This window comes from Callithrix jacchus, chromosome 9 (genome assembly GCF_049354715.1).
Source record: "Callithrix jacchus isolate 240 chromosome 9, calJac240_pri, whole genome shotgun sequence".
NCBI classification, from domain to species: domain Eukaryota; kingdom Metazoa; phylum Chordata; class Mammalia; order Primates; family Cebidae; genus Callithrix; species Callithrix jacchus.
Window position 1 is genome coordinate 15,186,913 of NC_133510.1, and position 21,338 is coordinate 15,208,250.

Sequence of the window (21,338 nt, forward strand, 5' to 3'; positions counted from 1 at the left end):
TATTCTGTCACCCAGGCTGGAGTGCAGTGGCACGATCATGGCTCACTGTAACCTCTGCCTCTTGAGCTCAAGGGATCCTCCCACCTCAGCCTCCCAAGTAGCTGAGGCTATAGGCGTGAGACACCAAGCCTAGCTAACTTTTGTTTTTTGTTTTTGTAGAGACAGAGTCTTGCTATGCTGCCAGGCTGTTTTATTTTGCCCCTGGTACATATTTACCTGAAAAAGAGGAGTCTGCTGTTCTGTGCTGGATGTCTTGCTGATCCAGGATTCCAAGCGTTTCCCTGTTCTAGAGCTCTGAGTGAGCACAGGGAACCTGGCGGCCAAGGCTGGCCGGTTAGAGGCATGCAGCTGCTGCTCCTGCTGCACGATCTGAAGCTTCTTCAGTAACTCTTGTGGGGAGATCACTCCAGAACTGCCACTCTGATTACCAGAGAGGGGGAGTGTTTGTCTTGCGAGTGTGGACTGTTCTCTCCCATGAGCCTGATGTCCTACTGTCTCAGGTGGAAGGCAGCCATTGAAATAGGCCTGTGGTAGCTGAGCCGGACCCTTTCCTGGAGCCACAGGCGTGACAGAAGTGGGAGCTCTGCTGCGGTTCAGGGCAGCTGAGCTGGAAGGTGTTAGTGTACTCGGGTCACACTTGTTTGCGGCCCCCAGTGGGGTACTGTGAAGTTTCTCTAACAGGTTCTGAGTTCTGGAAGCATTGTGTACACCACAAGATGTCCCAACGTTGTAAAGAGACCCTGGCTGGACAGGTCCTGTAAAAACTTCTCCTGCAGAATGGGAACTGCCATTTTCACAGGGCCGGTTTTCAGGCAGCTCTGACAATGGGTGGAGGTCTGTGTTCCTGACCATGAGTTTCTGAATGGCCGGACAGAGCTGCTTCTCAATGGGGGGCGAGTGTCTTTTGGGTTCCTCATAGGACAGGGAGCATACAGCCCCCTGCCTAATTGGCAGCTTCTCTTGCTGCTGCTGTTGCTGCTGCTGGTGGTGGTAGTGGAGGGTCTGTGGAGGCTCTACAGTCTCCTGACATGTAACCTTGTCCTGCTTCCCAAACAGAGCTGTCAAGGACAAGTGCTGGGGTTCGGGGTCTAAGGTCTGGAAAAAATAAAGATATCTGAGATGAGTCTGCAAACAATTTGGTTATAGGAGGGAGTGCTCTGAAACCTGACTTACATAACTGATGACTTTCTCTATTTACCAAGGATTGATTAGAGAGAATGAAAATCATATAATCGGCCAGGCACGGTGGCTCACACCTGTAATCCCAGCACTTTGGGAGGCCGAGGCGGGTGGATCACGAGGTCAAGAGATCGAGACCATCCAGGTCAACAAGATGAAACCCCGTCTCTACTAAAAATACAAAAATTAGCTGGGCATGGTGGTGCGCGCCTGTAGTCCCAGCTACTCGGGAGGCTGAGGCAGGAGAATTGCCTGAACCCAGAAGGCGGAGGTTGCAGTGAGCCGAGATCGCACCATTGCACTCCATTCTGGGTAACAACAGCAAAACTCTGTCTCAAAAAATAAAAAAAAAAAGAAAATCATATAATCAACTTTAAAAATGAGACCCCTTTTTTAATGTCAAAATTGTTCATAGCCTGCTCCCCTTGCACCCCCAAGACAGTTGTTATATTTTAGTATCTGTTGACTAAAAAAACAGATAAAGGATCTTCGAGGGCCTGGGGTTTCACAGATTGGAAACCACCTTGGTAGGAAATTATATGCACTGAAAACATAAACAATCTTTTCAATAGGAAGCCCATCTAAGCCTGCAGAGTAATATGAGAAGGAATGTGAGAATTTCTGAATTTCTAGTAGCTTTTCACAAAATTATGGAAATCTAGGGCTGGAAAGAAACGGAAGACTTTTAATCTAGCTTGATCCTTTCAAATATACAATGGTAGGGTTTGAAAAGTCCTGGGATACATAAAATCTACCTTGGCCCAGCCACTTACAAAGCTATTTCCTTCCTTCTCTCTACCTCTTTCTGTTGTTTTCTGCATAGTTGCACTAAGAAAACACATGGCCAGGCACAGTGGCTCATGCCTGTAATTCCTGCACTTTGGGAGGCCAAGGCGGGCAGACTGCTTGAGCTAAGGAGTTCAAGACCAGCCTGGGCAACATGGCAAAACCCCATCTCTACAAAAAATACAAAAATTGCTGACATGGCAGCACACACCTATAGTCCCAGCTACTTGGGAGGCTGAGGTGGGAGGATCGCTTGAGTCCAGGAGGCAGAGGTTGCAGTGAGCCAAGACGGTGCCACTGCATTCCAGCCCAGGCAACAGGAATAAAACCCTATCTCAAAAAGAAAACATGAGCTTCATTTTAAAGTTATTTTATATTCAGATCTCTCTATTAAAATAGAATAAAAACTTTCCATGGAAAACAAGCAATAAAAAGAAAGCTAAAAGATTAGAAAAGACTTATTTTCTTTAAAAATTCAATATAAGATTTTCATTACTAGTCTTCGTGTCTTTTGGCTCCATGTTCATTTTCAAAATCGATTTAAACGAATTCCTTTAAGAAAATCTTTCTAACTAGTCATAGCCATGACACAATGATACAGCAATATCATATTTATAATCATTAATGGCACCAACAGATTGACAATTTTTGTCATTGTTATACTATTCTGAAATATGTATACATACACTAATACGAAAGCTGCGGTAATGTTTCTAATTCAGATTGCAAATACAGGAACAGGTTATCCTGTCTGAAGAGGAATTTTATATCACTCCTCTGGACTCAGGTCTCTGCAGCAGCTACCCCAGTCTATAGTGTGGGCACTGCATCTGGCACAGAGGAGGTGCTCAGAAGTGTTAAACTCAGTTTTGTTGCCTTGGTGGTGGTTCTCTCAGGTGGCCTTGGGAAACTACCTATCCCAGAAGAATATGGACCCAATGGGTAATGTTTCTGTGATCTGTGACAATGTTGTTAGTTTTCTAGGCTGTTTTTTGATTTTTGTTTTTCGAGACAAGGTCTTGCTTTCTTGCCCAGGATGGAGTGCAGTGGCGCATCACAGCTCACTGTAGCCTCAAATTCCTGAGCTCAAGTGATCCTCCTGCTCAGCCTCCAGAGTAGCTAGTACTATAGGTACATGCCATCATGCCTGGCTAATTTTCTTGTAGAGATGGGATCTTACGATGTTGCCCAGGCTGCTCTCAAACTTCTGGCCTCAAGTGATCCTCTTGCCTCAGCCTCCCAAAGGGCTGGGATTACAGGCTTGAGCACTGTGCTGGCTTATTGGTTTTTAATAAATACATTATCTTTTAAGTAGTTCAAGTTCACAAGAGATTAGCACCGAATGTGGTATATGACAAAAGTAAAAATTTTAACCCTCTTCTAGGAAGAGTAAATGATTAATAATGAAAAAAGTCTATATTTTGAAATTTCTCTTTCTTGGGTTTACCCGAAAGCATTCTTCAACAACAACAGGCCCTCCCCCGACTATACTCTGGGTCAAAGTTCTTTAAGAATTCTAGAGACACACTGTAATATGACAAGCAGAGGACTCTGTACCTGGCTGGGCTGAGGTATATGCTGTTGCTGGTTTTCACTGGGTTTCACTGGAATTGGTTTGATGAGATTAGGGTTGTCATAGATGGCAGATGAACTGGTTATCTTTTTTGGCTCAGAACAGGTTTTACACTGAAATAGAAAAAAAGTCACCTCATTTTTGGCTTCAAAAAGCTTTAGTCTTTTTAAAAGACTACCTTTTTACTTCTTATCTAATTGGTAGATGCCTGTGTTTTTGACAGATTTCCATGCACAAAGGAAGATCCCTTAAAATTTCTCTAACAGCTATGTTTGAGTATAAATCAAGTTCTAATTTAATTTTTCTTAGTTGGACAATTCAGTGCTCTAAATACTACTACTAACACCAGCCTGCAGGACCAAAGGGTTCTTAGACACCTGTATAATTGAAAGGCTATATAAATATCTATGCTTAATATATTGACTATACATTTAAATATATGTAGTCTAATGCTTTTCAATGATAAACAATTATAGAAACCATTCCTTAAATGACATGACAATTTAAGCAGACTTAAAATTGGAGAGTAGCTGAGTACATTCATCGAAGTAACTCAACCTTTTTGGACTATAGAAATGAAAAACTGACTCAAACCACAGATTGAAAAATTACTAACATCATCTTTATTTAATAAATGTCTTCTTGCATAAACAGAATAATTCAAATCTGAGTGTTCTGAGCCACTTAGCACAAATTAGAATTTTGCAGAGAAAGAGACAAGCAACAAATCTCATCATTTGAAACACTGACTCATTATCATACATTAATCTAACCAACCATGCAATTGCTAACACAGTCAGATTCATAACAAAAAGAGCACGGCAGTGACACTGGTGTCTAGTTTGCCAAAACACTACATAAAACAGCATAAAATGCTGCCTTCTGTACTATGGGACTCTCTGAAGCATCATTCGTTTCCACGGTACACTCAAGGCCTCAGGTCCCAAAACATTCCACGCTGTACCTGACGTGAAATGAAATGAAAACACAATCTTGTCCCTTGGGAACCCAACATTCCCAATGTGTTTTACAGGTATCAGGGTGTATTTTCTAATGCAGCGATCTAGGGGTGTGGCATCTATGACCACTGTATGCACTGTATGTAAGGTTAGCCATACAAAAGATTAATTCTTTTCTTCTAGGCATTCTATCAATAATTTGTATATTTGGCACAAGTACTATGTGGGATGTGAAATCACTTTATAAGTCACAAAGTGTTATTTCCAATTCTCCTTAGGTGAATGATGGTATAGCTGCAGGAACCAACTGGCCTGGCTTTCCCAAGACATGGATAGCCCAGATACAATAAGAATACAGGCTAAGGTATAACCCCTTACACGATTGTCTATTTCTATGTTCAGAAACACTGAATTTCCTGCAAAGAAAAGCAGATATTTCCCAGCTTCCGTATGCCCATTTTCTTAGGGGCCAAGAGGATGCTTTGTCTCTTGAAATGCATAACCCTAATAGCTTTTCCTAGTCAAATGCATCTCCGGAAGCTGTTTTCTGTGTCACTATGACTGTCTACCTCCAAAGCCTTGCTTTTATGTAACAATCGCTCCCTTTTATCAGAGTGCTCAGAATTAATCATCCACCTCAGTAGTTTGTAGCTCGTTTTCCAGTTGTTTAATTTTCTATGCTTTTCCCGACCCAAATATCTTTAAAACCCTGGGGGGAAAAACAGTTTTTGAAAAAGCATATAATGGATTCTTCACAGAGAACCTGAGGCATTTCTTTAAAACCTCAAAAACTTCCTCTGTTGGGTGCTGGGGTTAAAATACAACAAAACCTCAAAAAGTATGTCATGTAATCCGATTTTAATCACACACAAACACATACACACATAAACATGTGTATTCACATCAAGAGAGATGTCTTAAACAAAATACAATAAAAGTATAAAAAGCTTCTATCTTTAGGTTATAGAATTATTGGTGATTTTCTTTTTTATATTCTTTTGAATTTTATCATTCAACAAAAAAACTTTTCTATAATTTCATAAATAACTCACAGCTATATCCAGAAAAGAGCCACTAATTCTTGTCTTAAGCCACAAACACAAACAGTCCACTTCTGAATACTGCAAGCCTAACTATGCAGCCTGTAGAACATTTCTGGTCCTGGCTCTTGTTCTTACTGAAATTTGGTTATTTTATTGTTCTCTTGCATCTCAACTAGAAATTGAACAGGGAAGAGATAAAAAGAGCCAATCAACATCTCTGCTACTTTAAAGCAGATTCACAGAAAGTTATTTCTCAAAAGAGAATGCCTGAAATTTTGGCCAAAATAAGGTTTTCAAATGATGTTATCAACTTCCTATGAACTGGATAGATTTCACTTTACCAATATCATATGTACTGATAACTCAACATGTGTCCTACTTTTACTTGTTCGGATGTTTGCAAATTTAAGAATTCTAGAGAGCCTTAGACATAAGACCTGAAACTGTATACCTCCTGGAAGAAAACATAGGAGAAAAGAGAAAAGCTCTCTGACAAGGGTCTGGGCAATGCTGTTTTTCATGGGACCCTAAAGATAGGCAACAAAAAGAAAACAGACAACTGGGATCACATCCAACCAAAAGGCTGTTCCACAGCAAAGGAAACCAGACTGAAGAGATGACCTACGGAGCGGAGGAAAACACCTGCACGCCTTACAGATGATAAGAAGTTAATGTCTAAAATATATAAAGAACTCAAACAACAGTAAGAAAACAAATGTTCCAATCAAAAAACAGACAAAGGGCCTGAACTGATATTTTTCAAAAGAAGACATACACATGGCCAACAGGTATATAAAAATGCTGACACCACTGATCATCAGGGAAATGCAAATTAAAACCACAGTGAGGTATCACCTCAAACCTGGTAGAATGTCTACCATAAAAAAGGCAAAACGTAAGTGTTGGCAAGGATGTAAAGAAAGGGGAATCCTTGTATACTGTTGGTGGGAATATTAATCAGTACAGCTATTATGGAAAACAGTATGTTGGCTCCTCAAAAAATTAGAACTAGAACTACCATGTGATTGAAGAATACCATTTCTGGGTACATACTGAAGGAAAATGAAATCGGTATGTTTAAGAGATAGCTGCATTCCTGTGTTCATTGCAACATTACAATAGCCAAGATATGGAATAAGCCTAAGTGTCCATCAATGAATGAATGTATAAAGAAAATGTGGTGCATATACACAATGGAGTACTATTCAGCCTTAAAAAAGAATGAAATTTTATCATTTGCAACAACATCAATGAACCTGGAGGACATTATATTAAGTGAAATAAGCCAGGCACAGAAAGGTAAATGATTTCACTCATACATAAAACCCAGAGAAGTTGAATCCTTCGAGGCCGAGTATGCTGGTAGTTGCCAGAGCCTGGGGGTAGGAGAATTATGGAGGTGTTGGTCAAAGGATACAAAATTTCGGTTAGACAGGAGTAATAACTTCAGGAGATTTACTGTGTATCATGACCACTGTAATTAATAACAGTATATGTTGTATACTGAAAGTCGCTAAAAGAGTAGATTTGAACTGTTTTTGCCACACAAAAATGATAAATATGCGAGGCAAGACGTATGTTAACTAGTTTCATTTAGGCATCCTATAATGTACATGTATATCAACACATCATGTTGTATACTATAAATATATTCAATTTTAATTTTTCTTTTAAAAAAACTGCAAAAAAATAGGTCTAGCATCGAAACTCATATCAGAAGTCTTTTAGTTTAATACTTATCCAACACAAGCCAAACTGCTTTATCACATCATCAATATGTAACTGTTCAGTCTCTTCTGGAACACTTTCAGCAATGGAGACTCGCTTCCCAACAAGCACTCAGAAGAAAGATTCTGTTTTCTTTCTCGCTCATCACCTTTCCATTTTGCCCCCCTTCTTCTATTCAGAACCACCCTACTCAAGATCTCCACTTTTTCTGAAACGTGTGTGCGGGTGCAGACAGCGTGAATGTAAGAAAGCGATGGAATGCTCCTTCCAAATAGAAGGCTCTGGAAGCTAGCAGGGAGAATATACACGTCCTTAGGCAGGTCAGAAATAAGGTGATGGAAAAAGAACATCTGAAGCAGGCCCTGAAAGATTGATCATATTTTGATGGGTGAAGAAGAGGAGGGAATAGTATGAGAAAAGGCACTCTCAGGAAGCAAAATTGGTACTCTGGCAGGAGTTTCAAACATTCGTAGAGGGTAGTAGGGCTAGAAGAATAATCTGAGGCCTTCTTAGGGAAAGCCTGAAGACTCCAAGGGGCACTGCTCCTGTACTGGGCAATGACAAACCAAGAAAAATGACGACTAGGAAAGTAGCTTGATCATGCAGGTGTCCTGGGACATGGTATCACATCATCTGGCTGCTAAGGGAAGAAGAAACAATTTCTTCTATTATTTATTTCACAGCTGGAGCAATTGATATTACACATATAACAGCATATATTTGATGTACTAGCTGGAGGGAATATATTTGATGTTTAAATATATTGAAAAACACAGTCTATACACAAATTAAGTATCTGTATTTCATGTCAACATTATAACAAATCTGTGAGGGCATAAAGATGAACAGACATTGTTTTAACTTCAGCGCTTACAGTGTTTACAGTGTACTGAGATAAGTTGACTTAATGTAATAAATGAGGAAGAACAAAATAAGTTTTAAACGATAATAGACTGAGTTCACTGGGAAAAATAATTAATTTGACTGAAGGGATCTGGGAAAACTCCATGTAAAAAGTATCTTTACTGAGCCTTAAAGGATATGTAAATTCTGAAGGGGAAATAAAATAAGGGGAAAAATATTCCAAGATATAGGTATAATATAAAGTGATGTCCTAAATTCAATCTCCAGAACCATATATGAGTGTTTCTGAGAGACAGAGAGTATTTATGTGATGGTCACTCAGGTGAGGCCACAGAGGAGACACAGGAGAGTCTCAGGAAAACAAAGTTTATTATACTCACAGGTCCTGGAGACAAGAGGCATGCCACGCTGCCCAGGGCCACATGTGGAAGCCTCAGGGCTCAGCAGCAAGGGGAAGGAGTAGGCTAGAGCCTTTACTGGATTTCCTCAAAAAAGGCAAGGCAGGGCATGGTAAACAGGTTAAGATTATCCAGTTTGAATAACTCCAGCAGGCTCTAAACTGTATGAGTGGTTCCTAGTTGCTGGGTACCTGGCCCTGGGATGACTAAGGCAGAGAAATATTGTACAGGCCAGACAGAGGAGATACGTATGGCTCAGGATTGGCTAGCGTGCCTATTAAAGATGTATTCCCGGCCAAGCCCTTTGCTAGCTCTGAAAACTGGCTGGTCCTAGGAGGGGCAGTCTCTCCAGCCAGAAAGGTTTTTAAGATGTCAATACGTTGTAACATATAGAAGATAAAAAACACAAACAACACAAAGTATGTGTGTGTTGAGAGGAGGGAGAGAAAGAAAAGAAAATAATTTTGTTAAATATTTCTACTTATTATTTATTTACCATTGTTATGCTGTCTTCACAGAACATTAAGTTCCCAGAGGGCAGAAATGTCACCTTTTAAAGATTAATCTTCAGTGTGCATAATGTAGTATAATTAATAAATAAAATAATTAATTAGTCAACTAGTTGCCAAGTCATCATAATACATTTTAATGACTTTTGAAGAATTAAAAAAAAACACACAAAACGAACATAGAAATAGTCGTTACTGTCTGAAGCTGAGATTAAGGCATCTCTGTTCAGGCCACACACTAGGAGGATAATTAAACTGTGGCTCATTCACATTCATATTCCGTCCTTCATTCAATAGCCATTATTTAGCACTCATCATGTGCTAAGTACTTTGAAGACAACAAGGGATATGAAGATGAATAAAGGTTGTTCTTTGTTCAAGAAGCGCATAATCAAGGCGGAGGCAAGTTAAAGAAACTTATCCAACTGCCCATCTGTGCCATTTCATTCAGGGTTTTTCTGATTTCTTCCTCTTGGCATCATTTAATTTGTTTTTCTACCTGTTCTCCCCTCACTCCCCACTCACTTTCACTTTCTGAAACTAAAAAGCTAGAGCTCAAGGTTTCATGAGATTCAGGATCAACTCTTTGGGCCAGAATATTTCAAGATGGTGCTGTCCATTTGACATCTTATCACGTTGGGAAGCCAGAATGTCTGCTTATTTAACTTTTAATGATGATAATCACTGGGGTTCAGGTGGAGGCAGCCTGAACCTTCCACTGTCAAGTTTCTATCAGTCTTTCCCATAACATTATATTGGTTTTATTGTTTATTTAATATTCCCATAATATTAATTTCCATAGTAATTAATATTACTGATGATCACTGCCTGAGTCAATTATTTTAAGCAGAGTGTCTTTAAGTTCTATTATTCCCTCCACATGTACTAGCTGGAGTTGGTAGAGAAGAGCTCTCCCTCATTGATCATGGCTGTTTGATTACTCCGAGATCTAGTCCCTTTAGGGCAGGCAGGATAAAAGCTTAATTCATTCCCATTAATTACCAATTTTCAGAGGAAGGAGTTGGTGCCTTAGCACCTTCAAAGGATAACAAATAATTATTTTGTTTTGTTTTATATGTTTGGTTTGCCTGCTCTCTTTCTCATTACCATGAACTCGTAAATTTTTTTTTTTAATTTTGCTCGTTACCCAGGCTGGAGTGCAATGACACGATCTTGGCTCACCGCAACCTCCACCTCCTGGGTTCAAGCAATTCTCCTGCCTCAGTCTCCTGAGTAGCTGGAGTTACAGGCACACGCCACCATGCCCAGCTAATTTTTTGTATTTTTAGTAGAGACAGCGTTTCATTATGTTGACCAGGATGGTCTCGGTCTCTTGACCTCGTGATCCACCCACCTCGGCCTCCCAAAGTGCTGGGATTACAGGCATGAGCCACCGTGCCCGGCCCTGAACTCGTAAATTTTTATACATTCAGTGTGTTTTAATCCATTGTAGTCATTCCTGTTGATGTTAGAATTTAATGATCTGGTCAGTGTCCTTGAAGCTGATCACTGTGCCCAGCTGATCACTGTGCCCTTTCACATGACCCTGCTGGTTTTACTATTCCAGACCTGGAATCCGAAATTTCTTTAAAGAGTCCTGATACCTTTTAGGAAGAAGTAATATTTAGAAATAACAATCTGGGCAATATAGATGCTTATTGCTACTGAGTTAGTCACTTTTATTTCTATGTCCTTTCAGGGCAAGAGTTAGAAACTCTATTTTTTGTTTCATACCTACGAAACAAAACATGATCTAATTCTGATATTTCCACTTAATCTTATACAGTTTTAACTCATTGTATTTGATTCTTTTCCCCTTACACTAAGGTTTTGGTTCCAACTATGTTTATATAATTTCTTATTTATTATATCTACAACAGTAGAAAAATTACAATGCCAACAGTAGAAAAATTAAAATGCCAACATTGCTACAAACAATAAAACCAATGAATGAAGTTTATGATTTCTTGCAGTTCTTTTTATTCTTAAAATATAACCCACTAAGAGTGTTCAGTTCAAGCACCAGGTTTTGAAGTCACTCTAATTTTTTACTAACTAATTATGTCATAATATAATATTCAATTACATACATTTATTTCAGCTAGTTTTCAAATTCTATAATTTTAAAAAAAATTATTTTTGCCCATTTTCTAGTGTTAATTTTGTACTTCTCAATTTTTAGGAGCTCTTCATAAAATAACTTCCTGTTATTGTGGTATAAACAATTTTTTTGTCAGTTGTTTTTGTTTCTTTCTATTTGCTTACATTATATTTAAGCCTTATAAAACATTTTTATTTTTATGTAGTTTAATTAATTGCTTTTGGGTTTTAAGACATAACGGAAATACTTCTCTTTTCCTAGATTATAAAGAAATCCATACAAATTTTCTTCTGGTGCCTGAATCATTATATTTTTACATTTAAATTTCTAATACATTTGGAATTTATCCTGGTGTACAGCATGAGGTACAGACTCAATTTTGTATTTTTCCAAATGGCTACCAGTTACCCCAATACATTTATTTAAGAATTCACTCAAATAGCTGACTTGAGATTATCATCTTTATCATATCCTAGATTTCATACACAATTGGATTTAATCCTAGATTTAGAATCTTAAATCTGCCCCACTGGTCTATTGGGCTGTTAGGTATCAATACCAACAACATGATACTGTTTGAAATGTTTAAGCTTCAATGTTTTAAAATCAGGGAGAGCTCGCTCCATCCCTCCTTTCATCTCCCCCACCTCCAGTTCCTGCTAATATCACTCTTCTATGCCAGGATTTTCCCAGCTATTCTTTCTTGCATATTTCTTCCCATGAACCTTATAGTCAACTTGTCTGGATTACAGAGTAAGGCAGAAGGGGGAAGGGGAGGGGGAGGGGAAAATAAACCAGTGGTATTTATTTAGTGATCACCTTAAATGTACAGATTTAAGGAGAACTAAGAAATTTATGTTCAATCTTTTTATCTAACAGGGCACATATTTCCGTTTGTTCAAGTCTTTTATCATGCCTTGTAGAAGTTTTTAAACATTTTCTTTATATAGGTTTTGCCCATTTCTTGTAAATTTTATTGCAAAGAATTTTATATTCATTTGTTGCTACTGTAAACTGGGGTCTCACAGTAGGTCTTCTATTTGTATATATGAAGGCTATTGATTTCTCAGGCTATTTTTTAATCCACTTAAAGGCAAACCATTTTCTTTAGCTTACTAAAAGCAAATTTTTTAATTTGTAATATAATTTTGTTTGGTGGAAGGCACAGGACCCAAAGCACCTACTCTTTCTAAACAAGAATATTCCCACTGTGGAACTGAAGTGTGTATGCAACACAAGGAAGGGCAAATACTCACCTTTGTGTATTCATCTTTGGCCTTGATGAGCATTTGTAAAATATCTACTTCTTTGCCCTCTCCTGAATTGAGGATCATTGGGGAGATTCCCGCTCCAGTTCCCTGATGGGCTTTCAACTGTTCATACTGAGTTAGGCTAGAAAAACAGGGGGGAACGTCCACACAAGAAAAACCAATTCAATACAAACAGTGTTTAAAACCATCCCAGTTCTCACCTAGTTGTCTTCATCCTGTTACAACCATAGTAGAAATAAGGCTGCTCAGGAATTTAAAGGAGAAAAATGAGAGTTGAGGTCCTGAATTCACTGACTACGTAGGTGAATCTAGGGTAGGAGTCAGCAAACCTGTAAGCCAATTCCAGCCCACCACCTGTTTTCGTAAAGAAGGTCACAAACACATCCATGCTCAACACAGCCATGCCACTTGTTTACGTATTGTTTATGGCTGCTTTCGCATTACAAAGGTGGAATTCTATAGTTGGAACAGAAATCCTATGGACCGCAAAGCCTAAAATACTCACTCTCTGATCCCTTTCAGAAGAGTCTGCCAACCCCTCACATAGTACATTCGGAAGGATGCTCTCATTAGTTGCTAAGGAAACCCAATTTAGAGTTCTCAAATAATGAGGAAAGTACCCCCCACTTCACATACAGCCTTGAAGTCAAAGCAAGGTTGATCTAGCTACTCAAATCCTGTAGTTCTCTGGCAGTTTCAAAACATGGTAAAGATTCCATTCTAACCCTGAGAAGAGGGGCCATTTAAAAAAACACTTAAGAGCAATGAGTTCTTCTGTTGCCTGAAAAGCAATACAGAAGAGAGACCAGATTGCTCCTATCACCTAGCAAAATACACAGAAGAGAGACCAGATTGCTCCTATCACCTCGCAAAATACACATTCCCTTTATGTGCTGTGACTTCCAGCTAACATTCTTATTATTGCCATGAAGTTTATGGTAACAAAGATCTGAGAACTTACTGAGAGACTTTATTCTAACTGGGGAAGGGGTCTGAATCCACACAAATCAGCTGCTTACTGCTAGTAAATAATCAATTTCCTGCCAGAGCTGTTGGATAATTACTGCAGAATGCTGACAACTTTAACATGGCCTCTTGGCTGAGCTACAGGGTATTTTTTAATCTGTATGAAATCTTACTATTATTATCTGCTGCACAAGTTACAGTACCATGACTGTTCTAGGAACTAGCTGTTACAGTGGTAAATATCAGTTTGAATACACTTAATCACCATCTGCGCCTTGAGCTACTTACCTAAAATTAGCTATCTCTAGCTAGACTTTCAGGAATCTATCTTATTTCTTAAAAGGTGCTCCCTGTTTTTCCTTTCCATGAGGTCACTTTCTAATCATTTCATTGCTCCAGGATTTAAAAGTGGGGATTGATTCATCTGCAGACAGAGCTGCAGTGTCAGACCCATGTGGTAGCAGTCATCCTATGTGCTTGGCTGCGTCCAGTCCCAGGCTGTGACACAGCACATGCAGGAAACTCATCATACTCTGAGGCTCTTACCCATCCCCATAAATGGCAGGGAAATAACTGCCTCACCATGAGCAGGCCCTCGGCTCAAGAATTGATCAGTCAACCAATTGCAGAGCAGAGAGCAAGCCCTCCCCTCTCAATTCAATCAGGGAAGCCAAGAGTGGAAAAGACAGACAGCAATTTTGAAGTTACCCAAAATGCAGAATGGGACAAATCACAAGGTATCATGAGATTAAAAGAAAGAGACTAGGCTGGGCGTGGTGGTTCACACCTGTAATCCCAGTACTTTGGGAGGCCGAGGTACAAGGTCAGGAGTTGGAGACCAGCATGGCTAACGTGGTGAAACCCCCTCTCTACTAAAAATACAAAAAATTAGCCAGGCATGGTGGTGCACACCTGTAATCCCAGGTACTCAGGAGGCCGAGGCAGGAGAATCACTTGAACCCAGGAGGTGGAGGTTGCAGTGAGCAGAGATTGTGCCATTACACTCCAGCCTGGGTGACAGAGCAAGGTTCTGTCTCAAAAAAAAAAAGAAAGAGACTAGTAACAAGGAAGAGAGAGATGGTTGACTGATCACTGAGCTAATAGTAACTCAGCAATTTTAAGAAGTTTGAAAATAAAGACTATCCTAAGTACTCAGTGTCTGAGACATGGGAGGAAATTCTGAGCTTCCACAAACATGTATAACAGTTAAAGAAAAGCATTTGGGGGAGGAAGGAAATGAAAGATTTTACAGAATCCTGAGCAGGCTTTTAGGATGGCTCTGAATGTTCCTTTTACTGACAGTCATGTCAATAACTTTTCAGAGCAAAGAACTGCTAATTTATAAATGAAAATATTAAAGAAAACTGCCATCTGGAACAATTCATATATATTTCACAGAGACAGGAAAATGTGAGTCATTCCAGATGATAAATATTACCTAGTTAAAACGTGGCAAGTTGCTTCTCATTTATTAATTAATACTAAATGTCTGCCTAACCACTGTGAAAAGAATTGCTGTGGGAGATATATTCTGTTAAGATTATAGTTTTTACATACATTACATACATATTTTACATATAGTATTATACATACATTTGTAGAAATACAAATGAAAGCACCAGGTCCTAAAAAATATTTAGCCTTTTAGCACTTACTTTTTCATAAGCTCTGCAATTCTTTGGCATTCTTCTTTATCATAAAACCAAATTCCATAGATGGACACTGCAAAAAACACATCAAACAAATTATGAGCATCTTCGAAACTACAAAATAGAAAAAAATTTCCTTTTCCATCTTAAAATACATGATAATCCATGTATTAAATTGATTTATTCAATAATTATTGAATAAATAAAAGCTATCATTGGGGTTAAATCTCAAAAATACAGTATTGGACCAGGCGCACAGTGGCTCATACTTGTAATCCCAGTACTTTGGGATCGCCTAAATCAGGAATTCAAGACCAGCCTGGCCAACATGGTAAAACCCATCTCTACTAAAAATACAAAAAAGAATTAGCCAGGCATGATGGTGGGTGCCTGTGATCCCAGCTACTCAGGATGCAGAAGCAGGAGAATCGCTTGAACCTGGGAGGTGGAGCTTGCAGTAAGCGAAAGATCGTGCCATTACACTCCAGCCTGGGCGAAAAGAGCGAAACTCTGTCTCCAAAACAAAACAAAACAAAACAAAACAAAACAAAACAAAACAAAACAAAAAAACAGCATCAAAATATAAGTCCGCAGAGAAATCTGTGGTGGATTTGTGCAAAGACACACACCCACACACAGATACACATATTGAATAAACTGTGTTCTCCTTAAAAATATAGCACCTGAACACATTGGGCATTTGGTAAAATCTTCCTAAACAAATGACTGCAGAACTGAAAATGAAATCAGAATTTCTAAACTTCCTGGCTTCAAGATATCATTGTTTCTACACTCCATGTGCACATTTCATAAAAACATTTCATCTTTATTTTTAAATATTCAGAAGCCTGATACTCAAATTATGCCTAGAAGCCTCCCTCCCCTTCTTCTCTCAGGAACATGTTAACTGAAAAACTGGCTTTTGTAAGCTGTAAGTTAGGGATAGGCCATGGGAAAAAATAAAATTTAATAAATCTCTGGCTTCAAAATGTCTGTACAGAAAATTTAAAACTGCTCAAAGATTAGATATACTATGATTTCACCATTGAGTAATGAAAGAAACTGTGACATAATATAGCTGCTATTGAATCATTTAATAATGTTCAAGTAAGTTGTATATTTTATATGTGCCTATCTACATCATTTTTATAGCAAAGGCTGAAACAGCTCCAAAAGACATTTATAAATATCTAGTTGAGGATCTGATGGCATTAATCATGTAAATAATGCATTAACTACATACACATTTAAAAAATCTTCACTGAAAATAGCAACAATGTTATGATGGGGCAATGAAAACTGACAAAACATGTTTTTAAAAGGGAAAAAAACTTTAAATTCAAACTTTCCAAACATGTAATTATATTAATAGTCTTTTGCTGTTAAAACAGCTGTGATAAGGCTGGGCGTGGTGGCTCACACCTGTAATCCCAGCACTTTGGGAGGCCAAGGTAGGCAAATCACGAGGTCAAGAGATCGAGACCATCCTGGCCAACATGGTGAAACCCGTCTCTACTAAAAATACAAAAATTAGCTGGGCATGGTGGTACATGCCTGTAATCCCAGCTACTCAGGAGGCTGAGGCAGGAGAATAGCTTGAACCCAGGAAGCAGAGGCTGAAGTGAGCAAAGATCGTACCACTGCACTCCATCTGGTGACAGGGAGAGACTCCTTCTCAAAAAACAAAAACAAACAAACAAAAAAAGGCCAGCTGTGATAGTCTAACTACATCTTTGTTTCCCCTCTTACCTGATCAGTATCTGGGCATGGAATTTCTGCTTCTTGTCAGTAATAGTTCAGATATCAACAGGTACAAGAAATGTCTTTATAGTGCTATTTTCAGCAGATATCTTAGAGGAACCTATGAATCTGAATTACTAACTTGGCAAGAGGTGGCAATAGGGCTTTAAACTTTGTTTTGCAATTATCAGTGTACCAGAAATCTTTTATCTTACCTACCTGCATGTGAATGGTGGGTGGTGGGGAGGGGAAGTGAGGGAAAAAATTCCAGTTTTTTCTTGTACAGGACCATTTTACCTCTTAGATGGAAATATATAGATATTTTCCCACTTGGTATACTGACATTTTTTTTTTTTAAAGAACATCTGAGTTCTGAAGTCCATGTGCTATGAGAGCTTTTACATCAGAACAAAATTCTTTCATCTTCAGATTACTAAATGTGTATCTTGAAACTTCATATTCAAGGTTGCTTCCAGTCCATCAAAATAATTCCCTACTCTGATTCCCTACATAGATTCCTACACTAACCTGCCTACCTTATGTTCTTGAAGTCAAAGCAGATTGGATCACTGACATTCAACTACTAATAAATCTGAATATGTTTGTGTGTCTTGGTGACTTCAACCTTAGTTACAAAACTAGGAGCCTGATCTATTGTTTTAGTTACAGTGCAAGTTTTCTTTCCCTGAAGACTGCCTTTTCCAAAACGATGAAAGGAGAAAGGTGGCCGTAAGAGAGAAAAACAGAGCATAACTCAGAAACCCAAGGCCCAGTGGCAGAGGAAAAACCGGCCATTGTTGTCTCTTGAGTGGGCTCTATTAATAGAAATATTATGGGTGTCTTTTGTTTGATATTATACATTTGTGGCATCTCACATAAGGAATTAGGTTTTCATAGGGTGGGATGCCAAGGAAACTGTTGATACAAATAGAAGAGCAGTTTGACACTGTCACTACCAGGAGATAACGGAAATGCAGATGTAGGGAGGGAAAATGGTATGGAACATCTCTCAAATGTCAAAGCAAAAGGAAGGAAAGATTGGGTTTGCAGTAATTATTTAAGACATTGTGAAGACTTCTTTAGGTCCCAACCATTTATCTCTAAAGCAGCATGGCTTTAAAAATTAAAATGGGATCATTTTGAGATAACTCTTTTGATCCCAGTTTAGTCTGGATAGAAAATTTAAACAGCCAAGAGGGGGAAGAAAACATTAACCAACAGTTCTGGTTACTGAAAAGTGGCACCAAGATAAAATGTAGAACTGGGCCTAACTTTCTTCTCCCTAAAATAGTTTTGAAACTTGAGCTGCATTCCCCTGGGAAAGAGGCTGTGAATTCCATTAAAGTACACATTCCAACTGAAGTTTCCTGCCTCTTTGCTCTAAGGTCTACCAACCCCTGGACAAACCTATCACTCTTTCACACAAGAGGGTCAATCAAAGCAGTCTGTGGAGATATAGAAAAACCAGAGATCATCATGCCTTAGGGAGGTGATGAGCTGACAGGCTGACAGAAACCATGAAGTTCACATTGCAATCCAAGTTTTCCCGTAAAGCCACTGGGTGAGAGGCCCACCCGTACATAGGCAGAGAGCAGAGCAGGGAAGACAGAAAATATAAGGTTGAAAAGAATCAAGCAAGAAGGTGTTTTTTTGTGTGTGTTTTGTTTTGTTTTTTAGAATTCTAAAACTTAAAGTAATTACTGCAACCTAAACTTGCAGCGATGTGATATGGCCACGTAAACTTCTGTGGCACTGAAATGTTACTGCGGAAATGGCTTCTGGGTTTTAAAAAATTACAAGAGCTCATGAGCAGGATAATTATTTAGTTTTAAAAATCAACCAATATACATCTGGAAATTCACAATGCTTCGAGCATTCGTTCAGCCTGGTACGCCTGCATACCAGCCGCTTCCCAGCCACCTGTCTGCTGATACGGAGGTCAAATTTAAGGGGACTTTGGTGCATGAAGCTCAACTCAACTGTTTCTACATCTCTCCTGGAGGTAAGAATCCCTAAAGCGAAATAAAGAGTAGGAAGAACATGTTGAAATTTACTCTAAATATTCTAATGCTACCTAGAATGTGACTTCTTCACTGTAAGAACTCATCTCTCCACATTTAATCAGGAGATACCATACACTATTACGAAATTTGGCCTATAACTGCAGTATCCTGGTTTATGCCATTCTTTGGAAATTCTCAATAGAAAAAAAAGTGATGTTTGAGGCAACATGCAATGCCATACAGCCCAATCTTCTACTCTCCTTTTAATTCTGTCAGAAAGATCAAGGAGATCAAAATTTCCATATTAGACATTATGTCTGGATTTTGTAGGTCCACAAAGACAAGGCAGAGAGCAAGCTGATTATATTCAATAGTGATATTTTCTTTTTTTAAATTTCTTCAATGGAAAAAACAAAAGCTGGTCAAATTTTAAGCGGCTAGTTAAGGGGCCATGAAAGGCAATATTAGTGTCACTCACGTGCACACTTTCATGTAACCCTTTGATTCTTATTAGCATGGTGCATTAGTTCATTTTGCATGTTCTTGGGGATTTGCCTCATCTTGTTTATGTTCCTAATAAATATTTCTATTCAATCTGTTCTTTTAAGGTATTTATAATTTGTTTTATATTTTATCCAAAATACCATACAACTCCAAATCATGAATGGTAGCTTGTAATCGTCTAATTAGGACTTGTGATAATGTTTGTGCAGATTTTTAAAAGAATATATGTATCCATTCAATTCGGAAGTGGATTATAAACACATAATTACATGGGTAAAATTTAAATAGGCAGGACATCTGATTTGGTAATGCTCTTTCTAACATAATTTCACTAATTCTTCTTAAAAGGGTAGGAAAATATGTTTTTCTTAGTACTCAGCAAGGAAAGCATTTAAATTCCCTCTTTTTACCCGGAAAGCCATGGAAACATGGCAGTGTTAAGTTACACAAACCTCTTCTGGGCATCTAAGGATAAACCAAAAATTTAAAAATTCCTTCAAATTCCACTCCTTTCATGAAGTCTTTCTCAAATGAGTAGAATAACATTTTCAATGTAAGGATGGAGACCATCTAATCATGTATTTGTTAAACACTTGTTTTTGAGGCTTCATTCAAATATAATATTTCTTGATTTATTGTACCATTTATTCATATCAAGCTTTAATAAATTTGACCGTATTGATGATGACTAGTTGCTAGCATATGGTACTACACATGCACACACAGCTACTATGCTTTCGAAAGATCCCAAGATATTTTAAAAATCAGAAAAACAGAACTATGAACTTCTAGAGCTGGAAGTCAAGTAAGAGACGTGCAGTTCAATAACCTATTCCACTAATGAGGAATCTGTGGTCTAACAAGACTAAAAAAGTCAGCCAAAGTCATTTTTCTTGGTTTAATCTGTTTCCCCTAAAATATGCCCTTCTTCCAGCCTTTCAAATGAAATAGATGAAGCATTCAAATTTGTTTTTACATATTTGATTGAGTTCTAAGCTTGGTTATAATAGACTGGAATGAGTCTTTTTAAACCAAAGTTCATGTGGACCCTCAAAAGGGCAAAAAGAAGGATGGAATGAAGGGAGGAAGAAAATCAGTGAGGAAGGGAGGGAGGAAGAGGGAGAAAAAGAGAGAAGAGAAAGAGGAAGGGAATGAAGCTTTCTGGTAGTGGCAGTGTTTTCCCAGCAGTAAACACTCCAGCAGCAATGACGGTGCCTGTGTGCTGGCATCCATAGATGGGAAACGCAGGCTACGTCTGGCCGGCTCTATGCTGATTCTGTACTTCTTCCCCATTTGGAATGTTTGCACTCAAAATGTTTTCCTCTGGCATGTTCTCTAATGCCTTTAAAGTAATGTTCTGCCATTCACCTTCTGCCTTAGCTTTACTGACCAAACACGGACACAATCTTGTAAAACAAAATCTTCACTAGCCACTGAGAGTCTACATAGCTCTGTTATCTTTGGCTCCTGGTCTGCTTCTTTTCATATGTCATGCTTTTACTGTGCCTCACAAATCAGTGATCCCATGACCTGGGAATATTGGAAGGTTCAAAGCAGATGAGAAGCAGTTTCTATTTTATGGGAGACTAATACTCATGAACATTTTGGGGAAAACAGTAGAAACAACCCTCCCCTTTCTAAATAAATTAACATTATGAGAAAGTTAATGCCATTAACAACAAACAAAATTCTCTTAAAGCATTATACTAATTTGGATTAAATTAATATGTACTCTCTATAAATGAGAATTTATTACTTTCCAAGTAAAAGATGGATTTAATCTTTTAGAAAGTTTTCATTTATAATGGATTCATGTTATATCATTCAACCTTCCTAAGCTTCACAGAGGCCATTATCTTCCTAAACCGGGAAACTTGAGGTTATCTACTACTCTCAGGTTTATCCAAGGTCATATGAGATCTTCATACACTAATTTCCTACTTTTATCTGTTCCTTTAATTTAAGAGATATGACAGAGTAGATAAACTTTTTAAAAGTTAGGAAGTAGTAAAGTTCATAGTTTATAACAAACATAAATAGAAACAACTTATTCTGCCTTCTTGGC

The 21,338-nt window shown here is 38.4% G+C and overlaps 2 protein-coding genes across 56 annotated transcripts in view; one reads left to right on the forward strand and one right to left on the reverse strand.

Annotated features, from left to right (window-relative positions):
* The window catches only part of DCP1B (decapping mRNA 1B), a 72,727-nt gene that overhangs the window by 26,491 nt on the left and 24,898 nt on the right, over positions 1 to 21,338 (reverse strand). For all 21 annotated transcript variants that reach the window (XR_004729218.3, XR_013522516.1, XR_004729220.3 and 18 more), the window contains 4 exons: positions 15,033 to 15,099; positions 12,397 to 12,532; positions 3,523 to 3,651; positions 217 to 1,095 (listed from right to left, as the gene is read on the reverse strand). Coding sequence is in view for 18 of the 21 variants with exons in the window: in XM_078338423.1 (XP_078194549.1) it covers positions 217 to 1,095; positions 3,523 to 3,651; positions 12,397 to 12,532; positions 15,033 to 15,099 (1,211 nt within the window). In the remaining 3 variants the exon portion in view is untranslated. The remainder of the gene's footprint in view (positions 1 to 216; positions 1,096 to 3,522; positions 3,652 to 12,396; positions 12,533 to 15,032; positions 15,100 to 21,338) is intronic.
* CACNA1C (calcium voltage-gated channel subunit alpha1 C) overlaps positions 18,176 to 21,338 on the forward strand; it is a 725,791-nt gene continuing 722,628 nt past the window's right edge. For 34 of the 35 annotated variants that reach the window (XM_078338403.1, XM_035258332.3, XM_078338402.1 and 31 more), the window contains exon 1: positions 18,176 to 18,768. In XM_078338403.1, the coding sequence (XP_078194529.1) occupies positions 18,630 to 18,768 (139 nt within the window). In that variant the 5' untranslated portion in view covers positions 18,176 to 18,629. The remainder of the gene's footprint in view (positions 18,769 to 21,338) is intronic. The other variant, XM_035258347.3, reaches the window with a different exon arrangement.